Source organism: Podarcis pityusensis (genome assembly GCF_964106645.2).
Source record: "Podarcis pityusensis genome assembly, chromosome: 2".
In the NCBI taxonomy this organism is placed as follows: domain Eukaryota; kingdom Metazoa; phylum Chordata; class Lepidosauria; order Squamata; family Lacertidae; genus Podarcis; species Podarcis pityusensis.
In genome coordinates, this window is record NC_138029.1 from 126,158,050 (window position 1) to 126,177,133 (window position 19,084).

General features: G+C 46.3%; 1 protein-coding gene across 4 annotated transcripts; it reads right to left on the reverse strand.

The window, feature by feature from the left end:
* Window positions 1-8,090: 8,090 nt before the first annotated feature.
* Window positions 8,091-19,074, reverse strand: LOC308469664 (uncharacterized protein). Of its 4 annotated transcripts, none has more exons than XM_080992445.1 (2): window positions 18,911-19,074; window positions 8,091-11,766 (listed from the first exon to the last, which is right to left on the reverse strand). In XM_080992445.1, the coding sequence occupies exon 2, from the start codon at window positions 11,612-11,614 to the stop codon at window positions 9,935-9,937; it is 1,680 nt and encodes a 559-aa protein (XP_080848571.1). In that variant the 5' UTR covers window positions 11,615-11,766; window positions 18,911-19,074; the 3' UTR covers window positions 8,091-9,934. The 4 variants fall into 4 exon arrangements, with proteins under 4 accessions (XP_080848571.1, XP_080848573.1, XP_080848572.1 ...); XM_080992447.1 differs by having other exon boundaries at window positions 8,091-11,793; XM_080992446.1 differs by lacking the exon at window positions 18,911-19,074 and adding an exon at window positions 18,159-18,304.
* Window positions 19,075-19,084: the final 10 nt, after the last annotated feature.

The following is a 19,084-nucleotide window of genomic DNA, read 5'->3' on the forward strand; positions in this document are numbered from 1 at the left end:
AGCAGACATGGCCTGTGCACATTCTGGCCAGATGGCTCTGTCCTTTCCTCTCCTCACGCCTGAAACCTATGGAGTTTGGCAAGTAAAGATGAAAGCGCTTTTACAGAGGGAGAAGCTATTTCACACGATAGAAGATGACCCTCCAGATAAGGATGATGATGATTGGGCTGAGTGGCATGCTGCAGACATGAAAGCCCGAGGGACAATTGTTTTGAGTGTTTCAGACCACTTGCTGGTGAACTTAGAGGGTCAAGAGACTACACAAGCTGTTTGGCATAAGTTGAGAGATATGCATCTGAGGCAAAATGCTGGTTCCAGTGTGATTTTCTTTAAGAAGCTGTGCAGGCTGCAGTTGGAGAAAGGTGGTGATTTGCCTAGCCATCTATCTCAATTAAAGCGTCTCAGACAGGACCTTGTTCAGCGAGACTTGGTTATTTCAGAGGCTGTATTTGCAATGCTAATGATCAATAGCCTAGATGAGTCTTATGATGGAGTAGCTGCCCAGATTTCCACAATGCCTTCTGACCGGCTAACAGAAGATTATGTGTCTAGCGTGCTCCTGAATGAGTGGGATCGCAGACAGGCTGTTAGAGAAAGCCGGGACTGTGCTGTTAAAAATGTGCTTAAAAATGTGCCTGAATCTTCAGCAGGGGAAAGTGAAAGTGAAACTGCTGCTGTTAAAGCTTTGAAATTGAAGCGGTGCTTTTCGTGTGGAGCACAAGGCCATTTGAGTTTCCAGTGTAAGAAGTCTTCAAAGAAGAAGGAAAACTTCAGAGGCAGAGGGGGAGGAGGAAGAAATCCCCAAGCACCTGCTACTTCAAAGGCCTTGATCTCTCGCTGTTCCAGTCAACGTGGGCGGAGTTTCTTCGTGGTCGACTCTGGCTGTTCAAACCACGTGGCCAAAGATAAGAATCTCTTTGTTCAGCTTGAGAAGCAAGAGAAAGAAATTCATCAAGCAGATGGGACAGTTCTCACAAGTATGGCTCAGGGAACTGTGTTCTTAAAGAGCCTGAATGCAACTATTAAGAATGTCCTGTATGCGCCTGATATTCAGGACAATTTGTTGAGTGTTTCCCAGCTTGATCGTCAAGGGTTTAAGGTGGTGTTTGCTAAATCTCGCTGTGAAATTCTTAGAGATGGCAAGCTCATTCTGTATGCAAAATGTGTAAATGGATTGTACCAATTGCCTTTTGTTTCAGGTACAGGCACTGCAGAAGCAACTGAGAAAGAGTGTTGCAACTTGTCTGTGGATAAGAATGAGAAGTTGCATGACCAATGTATTCATTATTACCACCGTATTTATGGTCATTTGAATTTCCAGGCTGTGGCAAAAATGCCTGATATGGTTCAGGGTATGAAGTTGAAAGAATGTCCCTACCACATGAAATGTGTTTCTTGTGCTGAGAGTAAGGCAAGGCAAGCTCCCAAAGGTACAGAGTCTGGGAGAGAGGCCAAGAAACCATATGAAGTCATTCATGCAGACTTAGCGGGGCCCCTAGCGCTCTCTAGAGGCAATTCAAGGTTTTTCATGGTTCTGATAGACTCCTATTCGAAATATGTTTGGGTCTATATGCTGCAGAAAAAGTCTGAAGCCTTTACCAAGTTTCACCAGTTTTGTAAATGGCTCAGAAATGTACATAATGAGAATGTACGTTGTCTTTTCACAGACAGGGGTGGAGAGTTTTGTTCAGAAGAGTTTGAGAGTTTTCTTTCTGAACAGGGCATTGAGCATAGGACGGCCACGCCCAGATCACCCTGGCAGAATGGTTTATGTGAGAGAGTAAACCAGACCCTGCAGCAAGGAATCAGAACACTGTTACATGATTCGGGGCTGCCCAATCCCTATTGGGCTGAAGCTCTTTCGTTTTTCTGTCATGTGTATAACAGGAGGTACCAGTCTAGTATAAATTGCACCCCATATGAGATGCTTCATGGAAGAAAGCCATGTGTAAAGCATTTTAAAATTTTTGGTTCGGAGGTTTGGGTGCACACCTCGCAGGGTGACAAACTGAGCAAGCGTGGAGAACATGGTGTTTTCCTAGGATATGAGAAAGGGTCTTATCGTGTTCTGATCACAGACACGAAAACCATAAGGCTGACCAGGAGTATTGATGATAATCCACAATGGGACAGAGTTGGCGTTTTTCAGTATCATCCCATTTGTGATGATGGTGCAAAAGGGGCAAAGAAAGTTAAGAGGGAGGCAAGTGTTGTTGGTGGTGATAATCCTGATGCCAATGTAGTTCCAGATGATGGCACAGATTATCAGAGCCCAAAAGCCTCAGGTGAGTCTGACGCTGACTCAGACTTAGCAGCTTCATATACTTTAGCTCCCCATTCTCCCAAAGAGGAGGAAGCACCAGAACAAGAGAATCAGAGAGTTTTGCGCAGATCTGAGAGAACAACCAAGGGTGTACCACCGAAAAGGTTTTCTGAAGAGTTTGCAAAGACTGCGGTCACGAGCAACTCTGGTGGGGTTTTCAAACCTAGCATGAAGTGTGCTGAGAGTAGTAGCACAAAACGCTTTATTTATTTCCTTACCTGATATTTGAAGGAAAGCGTGTATTTGAGTTCTGAAAGTGGTTTGTTCAAATCTGCCTAATTAGAAATGTCAATTTGTATTTGAGAGAAAGAAATGTGTGTGAAGATTTTTCCGGAAGCTGCTTATTCAGTGGTATTGTAAAAGTGTTTTATATGCCGGGAAAAGAGATACCTGCAGATATGTTAACCAAGGTTGTAAGCAGAGAACAACTTTTGGAGTGTGTGTGTAAATTGCAGTTATGTTAAAGATTCTTGAAATGGTCGGATGAAATGGGGGAGGATGAGGAGATTTCACCCCTCCCATACCCAAGAATCTCCTGATCATCTCCTGATGGTCTTTGCTGACTCTCCAGAGAGAAGGAGGCGTGTCCTGCCTATCTACTTATTCTGCCCAGCAACATATCTGTGTGTGTGAGAGAGAGTCAGTCAGTCAGTCAGTGTATCGGAGAAAGTGAGAGTGTTAGAGATCCTAGAGATAAGATTGCTGCTAAGAGCAGCTGCAGACTCTCAGTGTAGCATTGATTTATGCTTAGAATATTTAGCTCTGTATATAGTTTTGTATCATAGTTGTAGTTACAGAATAAAAGGAAGATATTCTACAGAGCTGCTCTCCGAGTGGTTTATACTCTGCAAGACTCTGCAAAACTCTGCTGCGCAACGACTGTATTATTGAGACAGTGAATCCGGTGCTCTCAGCTCTAAGCTGTGAGTCCACAGCACTGTGACCTGTTCCTGTGAGAAAGGAGGTCTCTGACGGTGCTACCCAGCTCGCCTAGCCCAGTCGGGGTTGAGGTGCATGAGTCCAGTTGGTGCACTGGCTCTAGGGCGATGCTGACACCCACACACTGAAATGAGACACAAAAAGATACAGTCTCACAGAAAAGTACAGACCTCTCAATTTCTCCAGGACATGTCTCCGTGATTTTCTGTTTCAATGGAGATAAGCTCAGACGGGTGTATCAGAGTCTCTCCTAACTGGAATAAATAAAACAGAAGTGTTATTGATGTCCTATGTGACTGTTAAAAGTATTCAAAAATATTCATCTTTAGAAGCAAAGCCAAAAGTGTCTGTCAGCCAATTAAAAGATATGCCAATAAAGATATGATGGCACTTGTTTTTGTGGGCAGCAGTCCGATGATGTAGACAAATAAACTCATTTCACCATTAACCTGTGAGTCTCTTTGTAGATTTTGCAGGTTTACTTCAGAAACTGTAGCAAGGAAAGTTACAGGTGGACAAAATCACAGGATTCTTATAAACTATAACCCCACCCACTTACTCTCTTGCACAGTTTGTAAGATTGGCAAATTGACACACCTTGCTTGTAATACTGGCAATCCCCGTCCTGCAACCCAGTCAGATGGGCGGCATATAAATGAACTATTATTGTTATTCAGATACCTACACGTAAATCCTCCAGCAATGGACATTGTCTATCATGATATTGGGTCCTTTACCCTTGAGGCCCACCAATATATCAATGATATATGAATCCCGAGAGCATTTTCATAGCACCCTCCACCCATATTTTTGGATTGCTGTACAGTGGTACCTCGGGTTACAGACGCTTCAGGTTGCAGACTCCTCTAACCCAGAAATAGTACATCTGGTTAAGAACTTTGCTTCAGGATGAGAACAGAAATTGAAACTTTCGAGATGGGCAAGACGACCCTCTCGCTAGCTCAATTTGTGCTTAAGAAGGTAACTGTATAGCAAGAACAACAGAACAGGAATAATAAGGAAGACAACTTCTTAGGATAAAGGAACTCAGTGGTCCCACAGTTACTCTCACGAACTTCCTAAAGGTCCCTGTAAGGTAGTCCAGGTAAAGAAGAGAAGAAAACCCAGGTAAGGGAGGAAGAGTAAGAGAAGGGAGGAGGAGGGGAAGGAGACACAGGAGGCTTCTGGACATTTGGGTGGGGGAGTCACAACCCTTGTTTCTCTGAATCTGATGATCTCCCCCTCCACAGAGAGTGAAAAGGCCGCAGGAAGAGAAGAGAGGAAAGCGGAGACAGGAGACAAAGGAGGAGAAAGGGAAGAAGAAAGGAAGGTCCTTTCCGAATCGGTGTTCCTGACTTTTCTCTTCTGCCCTCCCTGGAGCTCTCATGCAGCTGACCTGGCCAGGGGGTTGCTCTGCCCACCAGGTCTGCCCTCTTGAAATCTGGACCTCCTGCCAGCACAGAGGTGGGCCAGGACCACCCACACGGGACCCCCCCTCTGCAATAAACTCGAAGCCTGAGCAAGGGGGGAAGTTTTCGGTAACTTAAGGGAGGGGGTTCATCCCAGAATCTTCCTGCCTTTTCTCTCCAGTCGCTGGACTTGGGAGAAAGAAGCATCCTGGAAAGAACTGGGTGGGGAAATGGGACCCCCCCCCCCTTTTCAAGGATCCCTCCCTGTCCCTCTCTCCAAGGCAGATTTCTTGCCGGGAAGGAAAAAGCCAAGGCAGCCCCTCTGGAGACCCCCCCCCAGCGCCCAAGATGGCGACATCTCTTCCAAAAGGCCACGTGCATCTCTCTGTTCGACAGCGCTCTCCCCCCCCCCCCCGCGCCAAGGACGCTTCCATTAATCACTCAGCCCCCCAACTTCCTCTGCCCTCCTCCCTCCGTCCCTGAGTCTCCCCTGCGCCCAGATGCCCCCCTGGCACCATTCAACCCTCGCCCTGCGCGCCCAATATCTCCCGAGCGCGCCCACCTCTCCCTCCGGAGGGGCCTCGCAAGACGAGCCACGGACGGAGGGGGGGAGAGAGGGAGGGAAGGAAGGAAGGAAGGAAGGAAGGAAGGAAGGAAGGAAGGGGGGGGGTGTCTCTATCCAGGCCTCTCTCTCGCCCTTTCATCCTTCCATGGACTCCGTCTATCCCCCCAGGAACTAATGTTCGTGGGGGGGGGGGTGCTTCAAAGCAGAAGGCGCCACGAAACCCTGCAAGGACGTCCTCGCCAGAAAGGCCCACTGCACCCCCCCCCCCGTGCATATCCCATAGCCAAGTGTAATGGGGGGGTGATCTCTTGTATTGGAGGGGCTTCATCGTCCCATGTAAGATCTGGGTTGTTTGGGGGGGAATAGGGAGGGGGTCTTTGTCCTTTCCTCCCCCTCCCCATTTCATCCCCCATCCCTGCATCTTTACCCCTTTGTCCTCTCTTCTGCCCCTCCGCCTCCCTTGCTCGCTCTTCCGATGTCTTTTCCTGCAATAGAAAGAGCAGGGCGGGAGGAGTTGGTCCAGCGACGCCCCCCCCCCTTTCTAAAGCCCCTCCCGATGCTCCTTTTTCCCGCCCGCCAGGAAAAGTCCGGCCCATAGAGCTACGGGGCAGAGCAGCCCCTGCCGGTGCTCGGATGGGAACCTGCACTGAGGATTTTCCCAGGGGTTGCATGGGAATTGCTTGGGGGAGGGGGAGTCAGTCGGGGTTGCCTCTCTATCTCCTCTCTATGATAGAGGGGGGGCTGTTCTTCCCTGTTCAGTTCTTCCTATACTGGACGCTCTGGCATCCTGCACCTCAGCTCACAAGGCCCCCTTTCTATGGTTACACCAAGCCTGCAGGGCGCTTCTTTGGCCACTGCTTCCCTGCCTCTGCTTTACAGAAAGAGCAGCAAACTCTGCCCATGCCCAGAGAATACTGTATAAAATCCCACCACACTTTATCACTTCTAGTTTGCATTTGAAGCAACTGAAACTGGAATTGTATGGAGGATTTTCAAAACTGCGGTCACGTCTGGGGATTGCATCTTGAATACCATTTTGGAAGACTGAAGTTGCAGCTTTGTTTGCTTTGCAAGGATTAAAAACTTCAAGAATGAGTACTTTACCCAGTTACCTTGGAGGAGGTTCCACTGAATTCACTGGGATAGGTCAGTTAGCAGAGCACGAGAGTCCTAATCTCAAGGTTGTGGGTTCAAGTCTCACATTGGGCAAAAAGATTCCTGCATTGCTGGGGGTTGGACTAGATGACCCTTGGGGGTTCCTTCCAACTCTGCAGTTCTATGATTAACCACCAGTCAAGAATGCGGCAGACTCACCACACTAACTCCCCCCCCTTTAAATATAGCGTGCACACCTAACAGTACACCAACCTCAAAGATCTCACCAATTTACCTTGTAGTGAGTGAATAGAGACTCAGACAGAAGTTGAACAAACAATCATGAAAGTTTTATTAACAAAAAAGAAATTTGTGAAAGAAAGCGGGTCAGAAAATGCATTTTCCTGGGTAGAAGTCAACTTACTTACTTAAACTATAAGCTGTCTCAGGATTAAACACAGTGTTACTTAACCTCTCTTTACTCAAATAACAGTTGTTATACTTCATTTTCTGTTACTTAGTTATGTCAGGTGGTTCAGTTAAATACTGACAATACAGCACATCTTCCTTCCCCCATCAATGCCCTGGATCATGAGCGAGGGGCACTTTCCCCCAGCTCCCCCTCTCTAAGCAACCCCACTGCTGAGGTAATTCCAAAATGGCGTAACAGACCCAGGGGACTCCCTCCCCCCTTGTGACTGGCTTGGGGGGGTCTTCTTTCCCTGGAAGAACTGCCCCCTCCTGACTGGAAGGGGACCCAGGGGAGCCTGAATCCCCCAGGATCTGCTTCTCCTGCCTCAAGAGTCAGCCCTCCCAGGACACCAGTTTGTAGACCTTCCCCAGACCCCCAACTGGGTCTCCCTCTCCAGGCTGGGAGGGTCTTTCCTCTCTCAGGGAGGGTGTTCAACTCAAACCAGAACCAGTTCTCCCTCAGGCAAATCCTATCCTCCTCCCTAACTCCCACCTCAAAACAATCCCTCTTCATCTTCTCTCATATCAAACACTATTTCTCTCCCTCAGTAATGGCTCCTTTTATTTTCCCTCCAAAAGTGCTGTTGTCCAATCAGAGTGAGGTTCCATCCCTCTGGTGGAATTTCTGGGGGACTGAATGACCAAACTCTGGTCCGGCTCTGCCTTCCGTCACACTTCTGCCTGACAACAACCAGTACAGGTCATCTGTAGGAAATTTCTGTCCCTCATCACAACCACGAGACCTACTAAAGGCCAATATTTTCAGAGGAAAAACTCAGGATTTGGGAATCCCCACATATCTGTATTGCCTTAGGTTTCACGTTATGGCAGTTCTAAGAGCAGAGGTGGCAAAATCAGGAGTTTGCCTCTGACAGGAAGAGAGTTTGGGGCTACTTTGTGAAAGTTCATTTCAGAAACTAGGAGCCATTTTGGAGAAGGCCTTTCCCAGGAAGGAACAGGGTGAGGGAAATCTGACAACCCCTTTAAAAAGAGTTCATTTCACACGGTCTTAACGCTGTGTCGGTAGGTGACTGTGGAGGCAAATTCTGGATCCATACATCCTTCCACAGTGGGGATCTGAGGCATAGCTAGGGGTCAGGGGCAATGGGCGCCACACCACAGGGAGTGGCACTACACCTGAGCCATGTCCACCTTTGCTAAAGGCTGTTCTCCCATTGGAGCACTCACAGGTCAGAGTTTCCCGACTGTCGGTGTTTATACTACATTCTCTCAAAGGTTAATGTCCAGGGGAGGGAATAACACCTCAAAGAAAAACACAGCCAAGAAATAGAAAAACTCAACATCTGGAAGGGACCCAGTTTATTTTGAGATAAGCTATTGCAATAGTGTCAGTGACTCCAAGTCAGGAGTTCATTTTAAAACAGTTTTGAAAGAAATGCACAGCCATTAGCTCATAGAAGTTATACATGAAAGGGAAGGTCACAGGTCAGGGAGCTAAAACTCTTTTTCTGTCCGTTATCTTGGGTGTCCAGGTGTCTTGGAATCTTAGGATTTATATTTCACTCACTTTTTGTCCACCTACCAATCCTTAGCATTCCATTCCCATAGCTTCCTATGCCTCAAAAACTCAAGGTGAGAACAGTCGGTCACATAAAAGTGCTATTTCTAAAACGATTTAAACAGTTGTTAGAATTATAAGGGTATGGGAGTCGGGAGTTCAGAAGTCCACATAGCATAAAAATTCTTACATTACGTAGAGTCCATCACAGAGAGTAGTTGCAGATACAGTGGTACCTCAGGTTACACACGCTTCAGGTTACATACGCTTCAGGTTACAGACTCCACTAACACAGAAATATTACCTCGGGTTAAGAACTTTGCTTCAGGATGAGAACAGAAATTGTGTGGCAGTGGCGCAGCAGCAGCAGGAGACCCCATTACCTAAGGTGGTGCTTCAAGTTAAGAACAGTTTCAGGTTAAGAACAGACCTCCTGAACAAATTAAGTATGTAACCAGAGGTACCACTGTATTACAAAAATACATACATTTCATTCAGTGCTAAATTATATGAAATCTATTGTTTACTTGTTAAATGGGTTAACTAACAGCCTCCGGCCCAACATGATCCAAGGGGAAAGGGAGATTCGTGTCCACCACCATCACCCTGCCTGCTTCAAGCTGCTACTTGAGTGGCTCTGACCGTGACAGTCTCAGAACTCCTGAGGCACAGGTGTGCAGCCCAGCCACAGAGAGGAGGGCCTGGGGCTCAAAGCTTTATTTAATCCTTTATTCCTGCTGCCACAGGAGATAATGTTTTAACTGCACATTGAGTCCTTCAAATAAGGAAGAATGAGGAGTTGTAGCACAATTATCAATAACAAAAACTATACAGGGGTTTCAACATTACTTTATGTACATAAGATTACTTCACTCTTTCTGTGTCTTATTTGTTCATTTAGTGTAATTACAACAATAGGTGTTATACGGTTGTTCGTATACTACTAATTTAACCATCCCTGCTTCCAAAGCATCACAACTTTCACCCTCTAATTTCCACAATGCTCTATTAGCAACCCCAAAACGCCAACATTTCCAACTCTCTCAACTGAAGACCAAACTTCAGCCAACTAAAAGAGCATCAACGTTCCCACCAGCATTGCAGATTCATGTTCTCCACAAACTGCAAGCAGTTCATGACCTATTATATTGCATTTACTATTGTGAGACATTACCTTCATTACTTGAATACACGGGTACAACTTTACATGCAGACACCAGAACTTCAGATATACTCTATGCATTTAACGGCTGATGTATATAAGGATCTCCACTCCAACTGAAGCTCCTTCCACACTCCATGCATTTAAATGGTTTCTTCACATGTGAGTTTACTATTCTTCAGAGATGTTTTCACTCTGACTGAAGTTCTTTCCATACTCCATAAATTTAAATGGTTTCTCCCCGTGTGAATCCACTGCTGTTTTCTAAGTGCTCCACTCTTAGGGAAGCTCTTTGCAAACACAACCCACACATTTAAGTTCATCCCCCCATGAGTGTGTTCGTTGATGTATCTTAAAATGTCCAAATCAACTGCCGCTCTTCCAGCACTCTATAAATGAGTTCATTGATGTATTTTAAAATGTCCCGACTGAAGCTCCTTCCACACTCCATTCATTTAAATGGCTTCTCCCCTGTGTGAGTTCTTTGGTGTACTCTAAGGCTTCCACTTTTACTGAAACTCTTTCCACACTCCATACATTTATATGGTTTCTCCCCTGTGTGAGTTCGCTGATGCTGTCTAAGGCTTCCACTTTGACTGAAGCTCTTTCCACACTCCATACATTTAAATGGTTTCTCCCCTGTATGAGTTCTCTGATGGCTTCTGAGGTACCCACTATCAATGAAGCTCTTTCCACACTCCATACATTTAAATGGTTTCTCCCCTGTATGAGTTCGCTGATGTATTTTTAAATGTGTACTTTGACTATAGCTCTTTCCACACTCCATACATTTAAATGGTTTCTCCCCTGTATGAGTTCGTTGATGTAGTTTAAAATGTCCACTATTATGGAAGCTCTTTCCACACTTCTTGCATTTAAAGGGTTTCTCCCCTGTATGAGTTCGCCGATGTATTTTATAGTGTCCACTTTGAGTGAAGCTTTTTCCACAATCCATACATTGAAATGGTTTCTCCCCTGTATGAGTTCGCTGATGGCTTTTGAGGTTCCCATTATCAGTGAAGCTCTTTCCACACTCCATACATTTAAATGGTTTCTCCCCTGTATGAGTTCGTTGATGTAGTCTAAGCTTACCGCATTCACTGAAGCTTTTCCCACAATCCATACATTTAAATGGTTTCTCCCCTGTGTGAGTTCGTTGATGTACTCTAAGGGCTACACTATGAGAAAAGCTCTTTCCACACTCCATACATTTAAATGGTTTCTCCCCTGTGTGCGTTCGATGATGCATTTTAAGGGTTTCACTATGACTGAAGCTCTTTCCACACTCCATACATTTAAATGGTTTCTCCCCTGTGTGAATTCGTTGATGTATTTTAAGGGATCCACTTTGACTGAAGCTCTTTCCACACTCCATACAATTAAATGGTTTTTCCCCTGTGTGATGTCTTTGGTGTAGTCTAAGGTTTTTGGTTGAAGTGAAGCTTTTTCTACACACTATACATTCATATGGTTTCTCCCCTGTGTGAGTGCGTTGATGTATTGTAAGTTTTCCCTTTATAATGAAGCTCTTTCCACAGTGCAAACATTTAAATGGTTTCTCCCCTGTGTGAGTTTGTTGATGTATTCTAAGGGTTACACTATGACCAAAGCTCTTTCCACACTCCATACATTTAAATGATTTCTCCCCTGTGTGAGTTCGCTGATGTATTCTAAGGGTTTTACTTTGACTGAAGCTCTTTCCACACTCCATACATTTAAACGATTTCTCCCCTGTGTGAGTTTGATGATGTATTTTATAGTGTCCACTCTGACTGAAGCTCTTTCCACACTCCAAACATTTAAACGGTTTCTCCCCTGTGTGAGTTCGCTGATGTATTTTATAGTGTCCACTCTGACTGAAGCTCTTTCCACACTCCAAACATTTAAATGGTTTCTCCCCTGTGTGAGTTCGTTGATGTATTATAAGGCTTCTATTTATACTGAAGCTCTTTCCACACTCCATACATTTAAATGGTTTCTCCCCTGTGTGAGTTCGTTGATGTATTGTAAGGCTTCCCTTTATACTGAAGCTCTTTCCACACTCCATACATTTAAATGACTTCTCTCCTGTGCGAGTTTGTTGATGTTTCTTAGGAGTTTCAATCCAGTTCAAGCTCTTTCCACTCTCCATAGTTTCAAATGTTTTGTCTACTGGGTGAGTTCATTGATGTTAACTAAGTGTATGCACTGGCTGAAGCATATTACACACATTTTAATGTTCTCTTCATTATTCCCAGTGAAATTGCAGGTAGCCTCTCAGAATTCTGAATGCCTTCTCTGTTGCTGTTTGCGAGTGGAGGGGAAAAAATCCTGTTAGGGTTTCAAAGAAGAAAAAGGAACTTCTTAAAATTAAACATCACGGCCTTGGACCCTCGTACCTACGGGACCGCCTCTCCCAGTATGCCCCACAGAGAGCCTCAAGGTCCATAAATGGCAACACCCTAGTGGTCCTGGGCCCTAAGGAAGTTAGATTAGCTTCAACCAGAGCCAGGGCTTTTTCAACTCTGGCTCCAGCCTGGTGGAACGCTCTGCCTCATGAGACCAGGGCCCTGCAGGATATGATTTCTTTCCGCAGAGCCTGTAAAACAGAGTTGTTCTGCCTGGCCTTTGGCTTGGAGCCAATTTGATTCCCTCCCCCTCTTTCTTTTTTCTTTTTCCTTTCTCCTCCTGTGATGAGGCTGCATTTTAATATTTTAATGTTTCAATATTTTAATTGTTGTATTTTAATCTTGTTTTTAGGTTGTATTCATTCAACTTGTTTTTATTATTGCTTGTTAGCCGCCCTGAGCCTGGCCTTGACTGGGGAGGGCGGGGTATAAATAAAAATTATTATTAATTATTATTATTTATTATTATTATTATTATTATTATTATTATTATTATTATTATTATTATTTTCTCCCCTCTGCTCTGTCCAGGACTCTCTCACTTTCCTTTCTCCGTTGCGGGGGGGAGGGGGGGCTAAAGGAATATGTGTGACACTGAAAAAGCTGAATTCTAACAGTGAAGACTTTCAGAGGAAAATATCTTTTGGAAATATATACCGATTGCATGTAAGATATCAACTGGATTACAAAAGGTGATTATGCACTTCCTAAATGTGCCCAAGAGACTGATATTGATGAATTGGAGGAATAAAGAAAATTTCCTTTTTAATTAATAATAGTTGTTGTTGTTGTTGTTGCTTTTGTTGTTGTTATTTCTACCCTGCCCGTCTAGCATATATTAAAAACATGATAAAACATCAAACATTAAAAACTTCATTAAATAGGGCTACCTTCAGATGGATTGATGATACGACAACACTCACAATGGATGAATGGATTACCTATATACGTAGACTTTGCCTGGATAAACATACTGACATTTGGAATGAGTTCATAGAGAACATAGTAGGTTTCTAATAACCATATATGCAGTACGAGAATAATATTATGGTATTTTTTGCACCTTTTCTCTCTTTTATTTTTCCTCACTTTGTTTTCTATAACTGAAATTATATTTATTATTCAGATGTCTACATGTAAACCCTCCAGCAATGGGCATTGTCTATCATGATCTTGGGGCCTTTACCCTTGAAGCCCACCAGGCTGTGAAAGTGCATACATCTATTCTCACTTGATGCCGATGGACAGTATCACAGGTTGTAACGCCAGCACATGTAGACAAAGTCAGAAAAGCTAAAGCACAGAATGAACTCAGGCTTGCTAGAGAGGTTAAAAGCAACAAAAAAGGCTTTTATGGGTATGTCCGTAGCAAAAGGAAGAACAAAGAAACAGTGGGGTCACTCTGAGGAGAAGATGGTGAAATGCAAACAGGGGACACAGAAAGGGCTGAACTCCTCAATGCCTTCTTTGCCTCAGTCTTCTCCGATAAAGAAAACAATGCCCGACCTGAAGAATTTGGAGCAAATGATTCAGCAGAGGAAACACAGCCCAGAATAACTAAGGAGATAGTACAAGAATACTTGGCTAGTTTAGATGTATTCAAGTCTCCAGGGCCAGACGAACTGCATCCAAGAGTATTAAAAGAACTGGCAGATGTGATCTCAGAACCACTGGCAGTCATCTTTGAGAATTCCTGGAGAACAGGCGAAGTCCCGGCAGACTGGAGGAGGGCAAATGTTGTCCCTATTTTCAAAAAGGGGAAAAGAGAGGACCCAAATAATTATCGCCCAGTCAGTCTGACATCAATACCAGGGAAGATTCTGGAGCAGATCATTAAGCAAACAGTCTGGGAGCACCTAGAAAGGAATGCTGTGATCGCCAATAGTCAGCATGGATTTCTGAAAAATAAGTCATGTCAGACTAACCTGATCTCGTTTTTTGACAGAATTACAAGCCTGGTAGATGAAGGGAACGCAGTGGATGTAGCCTACCTTGATTTCTGCAAGGCATTTGACAAGGTGCCCCATGATATTCTTGTAAAGAAGCTGGTAAAATGCGGTCTTGACTATGCTACCACTCAGTGGATTTGTAACTGGCTGATTGACCGAACCCAAAGGGTGCTCATCAATGGTTCCTCTTCATACTGGAGAAGAGTGACTAGTGGGGTGCCACAGGGTTCTGTCTTGGGCCCGGTCTTATTCAACATCTTTATCAACAACTTGGATGATGGACTCAAGGGCATCCTGATCAAATTTGCAGATGACACCAAACTGGCAGGGGTGGCTAACACCCCAGAGGACAGGATCACACTTCAAAACGACCTTGACAGATTAGAGAACTGGGCCAAAACAAACAAGATGAACTTTAACAGGGAGAAATGTAAAGTATTGCACTTGGGCAAAAAAAATGAGAGGCACAAATACAAGATGGGTGACACCTGGCTTGAGAGCAGTACATGTGAAAAGGATCTAGGAGTCTTGGTTGACCACAAACTTGACATGAGCCAACAGTGTGACGCGGCAGCTAAAAAAGCCAATGCAATTCTGGGCTGCATCAATAGGAGTATGGCATCTAGATCAAGAGAAGTAATAGTGCCACTGTATTCTGCTCTGGTCAGACCTCACCTGGAGTACTGTGTCCAGTTCTGGGCACCACAGTTCAAGAAGGACACTGACAAACTGGAACGTGTCCAGAGGAGGGCAACCAAAATGGTCAAAGGCCTGGAAACGATGCCTTATGAGGAACGGCTAAGGGAGCTGGGCATGTTTAGCCTGGAGAAGAGGAGGTTAAGGGGTGATATGATAGCCATGTTCAAATATATAAAAGGATGTCATATGGAGGAGGGAGAAAGGTTGTTTTCTGCTGCTCCAGAGAAGCGGACACGGAGCAATGGATCCAAACTACAAGAAAGAAGATTCCACCTAAACATTAGGAAGAACTTCCTGACAGTAAGAGCTGTTCAACAGTGGAATTTGCTGCCAAGGAGTGTGGTGGAGTCTCCTTCTTTGGAGGTCTTTAAGCAGAGGCTTGACAACCATATGTCAGGAGTGCTCTGATGGTGTTTCCTGCTTGGCAGGGGGTTGGACTCAATGGCCCTTGTGGTCTATTCCAACTCTATGATTCTATTCTATGATTCTATGAACTCACTCTACCAAAAACCAGAAGTAATGAAGATGATTTCAATATATAAATTTCTCTCTGGTCAGGGACAGAGGGTGGCGCTTGGGGGGGAATTGTCATCACGCCACTCCTTGGTGTGTGGTGTGCCTCAGGGTGTGATACTCTCCCCAATGCTTTTTAACATCTTTATGCGCCCCCTCGCCCAGCTTGCCCGGAGTTTTGGGTTGGGCTGCCATCAGTATGCTGATGACACCGAACTCTATCTGTTGATGGATGGCCATCCTGACTCGGCCCCTGACACACTGATCAGATGCTTGGAAGCTGTGGCTGGATGGTTACGTGGGAGCCGGTTGAAGTTAAATCCTTCGAAGACAGAGGTCCTCTGGCTGGGACGGGATGATATGGGATTGAGGAGGCAACTCCCATCTCTTGCGGGGGTGCAATTAGTGCCAGCACCGTCCGTTAAGAGTTTGGGTGTAATCTTCAATACCTCCCTCTCCATGGAGGCGCAGATTACAGCTATAACAAAGGCAGCATTTTTTCATCTCCGCCAAGCTAAGCAGTTGGCTCCTTACCTCTCTTGCCCTGACCTAGCCACTGTGATCCACGCGACGGTCACCTCCGGACTGGATTATTCTAACTCGCTCTATGTGGGGCTGCCCTTGAGACTGACCCAGAAACTCCAGCGAGTGCAGAATGCCGTGGTGAGACTCCTTACGGGGGTCTTCGCTGCGAGATCACATTCACCCAGTACTATACCAGCTGCACTGGCTCCCGGTGGAGTACAGGATCAGGTTTAAGGTGCTGGTTTTAACCTTTAAAGCCCTATATTATGGACTAGAACCCTTGTACCTACGGGACCGCCTCTCCTGGTATGTCCCACAGAGGAACTTACGGTCTTCAAATAAAAACATCCTGAAGGTCCCAGGCCACAGAGAGTTTAGGCTAGCCTCAACCAGAGGCAGGGCTTTTTCGGCTGCAGCTCCAATCTGGTGGAACGCTCTGTCACAAGAGACTAGGCCCTGCGGGACTTGACATCTTTCCGCAGGGCCTGCAAGACAGAGCTGTTCCACCAGGCCTTTGGTCAGGGCGCAGCATGACTCCCTCCTTTGGCAATCTCCACAGAACTTTAGCTTAATGGTTGCCATCAATTTGATCTTAATTAATTTTTATAATGAAATGTTTTTAGAATGTTGTACTATTTTATTGTTGTTAGCCGCCCTGAGCCCGGCTTCAGCTGGGGAGGGCGGGATATATATAAAATTTATTATTATTTATTATTATTAAATCCCAAAAGCATTTTCACAGCATCCTCCATGTACCACAATTATTGGTACAAGTTAAGGGGTAATGGACATATTATGACTCATGTTTTTGTGGGCTGTGTACACACCTGAAGGTGTTGAATGATTGGTGAAGGACCCTGTGCGAAAAGCTGGAAATGGACGGTCTCCCATGGTTTCAAGCTGGGAGAAGAAATGGAAGCCCCCAGGTGAGGTCCCTCCCCTTTCTGTGTGAGACAAGGGTTAAGATCTACCTTTGAGACAGCGTTAGAAACTGATATATGAAAGCTAGCAGCTAAATGGCACCTTCCATTTAGGTTATGGGCACAACAACGGAATGTCTGGGCTGCAAAAAACAAATCCATGCTTCTTCTGCCTGCTCCCCTAATATTCTTAAGATAGTCTCTTCTCCAGAATTGAGAGAGTTGCTGGAAGTGGGGAAGCAGAAAAGGTCCTCCTTTCCTTCCACTCTGCAGTTTTAATCTGAAATCTTAGGTGCAGTACTGTGCCCAGAGCTCAGAAACTGCTCATGCTAATGAAATTCCCTGTTGCAAAATTTGCCCAGAACAACGGGAATTTCAAATGCTGCTTTGAGACAGGTAGACATTGTATTCTTTCTTTCTTTTTGTTGTCATTTAAATTAATTTTGTGGTTTTTTTTAATCATATGGTATTATGAAAAAGTTTGAATGAAATTTTATGAAACAACAAAAAACACACACCCTGAAAACCTGGGGTGGGGGGAATTTAACCACTCTTTTCAGGGGGGTGCAGGGAGGCAGTTCCCCCATCAAATAAATAAATAAAATACTTAACTAACTGACCAATTGTGTCACAGACAATTCGGTTCTGCCCTGCCCCCCAAAATGTGCCCCCCATAAATCCTGGCTACGCCCATGCCCTCTGGACCCCCACCCCCCATCTCCCACACCAAAGGCCACCTCTGCCTCTTATCTTTCTCTCTGAGCGCTGTTCTTATCTTCCCAAAGGATGCTTCTATTCATTCCCCAGCCCCCCCCAAAACATCCACTGTCCCCCTACTTCCCGGATTCTCCCCTGCGCGCCCAAGGTCTCCCCAGCCATAGCTGTCAACGTTTCCCTTTTTAAACGGGAAATTCCCTTATTCCGAATAGGATTCCTCGCAAGAAAAGGGAAAAGTTGACAGCTGTGCTGCCCAGCGCGCCCTCCTCTCCACCTGGAGGGGCTTCGCAAGAAGAACACAGAGGGGGGACAAGCAGAAGAAGAAAGTGGGGGTGGGTCTCTATTCAGGCCCCTCTCGCTTCCTTAAACCCTTGCGTGGACCACGGTTCTCAACCTGTGGGTCCCCAGGTGTTGTTGGACTACAACGCCCATCATCCCTGAGCTCTGGCCTTGCTAGCTAGGGGTGATGGGAGTTGTGGTTCAACAACATCTGGGGACCCACAGGTGGAGAAAGGCTTGGCTCCGTCTCTACCGCCAAGGGGGCCCCACGCGGCACGGATGCGCCTCTCGCTACACGCGCGGAGCCAGGCGCGCCCCAGGGATCCCTGCCTGGGAGAAACCGGAATCCGCAGCGTCGGCGTCACGTCTGAGGCCTCGGTTCAAACACAGCCCTGCTTGGGGACGGGGAGCTCCCGCAAGGACCCCCTAATGGTGGGCACCGCATTTCAATTCCAGCACAGGCGCCCGAAAGTGGGGGGGGGGGGGAGCGTGCAGGGCAGCTGAGTATCTCTTGCCCCCCCTCCCAAGGAAAACGCGTGTTGGGGGGTGCGCGAAAGGAGATCGTGCAATGGAAACCCTGCAAATGTTGGGTTGGCAGCTGTATTGCATAGATCCAGGCCCCTGTCGTTGGTTTTTTTTTTTTTGAGGGGGTCTCTTTGCCGCCCCCCCCTTTGCAGCATCCTTACCTCTTTGTCTTCTCTGGCCACCCCGCTTCCTTTGTTCGCTATTCCGATTACCTTCCTTGCAATATGAACGCGGAAGGAGGGATACTCCTCCCCCATTTTAAGACCTCCCTCTGCTCCCCACGCCCTGCGCTCGGATGGGAGTCGGACGTGACGGCGCTGCCTTTTGCCTCTTCCTCTTTGGCCTCCGTTGGGAAATTGCAACACGCCCCCCCCCCATAGCTGTCAACTTTTTCCTTTTCTTAAGGGAAATTCCCTTATTCCCAATAGGATTCCTCGCAAGAAAAGGGAAACGTTGACAGCTATGTCCCCCCTCCACGCTCCATTTACCGTGGGGGCAATTGCTGCAGGCTGATCGAGATTAAAATTGGGTGTTGGGTGGGTGGGGGGGAAGTACCCCCTCCCCCCCAGTAAAGCAGCCCCCCCCGCACTTAGGGTCTGCACATGGTTGGAGTCGGACGGGGCGGGTCTCCTCCCCACAGCGGGGAATTGAAAATGGGGGTGGGGGGGTTGCCCTCTTTTAGCGTCGGAGATCGAACCTGGGGCTTCCCTATACATGCAAAGCATCTCCTCTGTCATTGAGCTGCGCCCCCCCCCCCCCGCCAAGGAACTGACTTTGAACCCCTCCAGCAAAACGGGCAAAACAACACCGGCCTACTTTGCAGGGCGACACTCCCCTTGGAAAATGGGTGTCACAGTGGCGGGATCTCTCCCCCCCCCCCCCATTAACAGAGATAAATGTAAACCTGTGTCACCTTCAGATCCAGGAGTAGTTTTTCCAGAGGTGGGGGCTGTGGGTGGGTCTCTTTCCGTGCCGCTACCGGGGATCGAACCAGCGACCTTCTCACAAAAAAAAATATGGGGATTTTTGTTTGCAGGGAGGGGGAGGGCGGGTCTCCTGCCACTCCCCCCTTCCTCTCCCAGGGTCC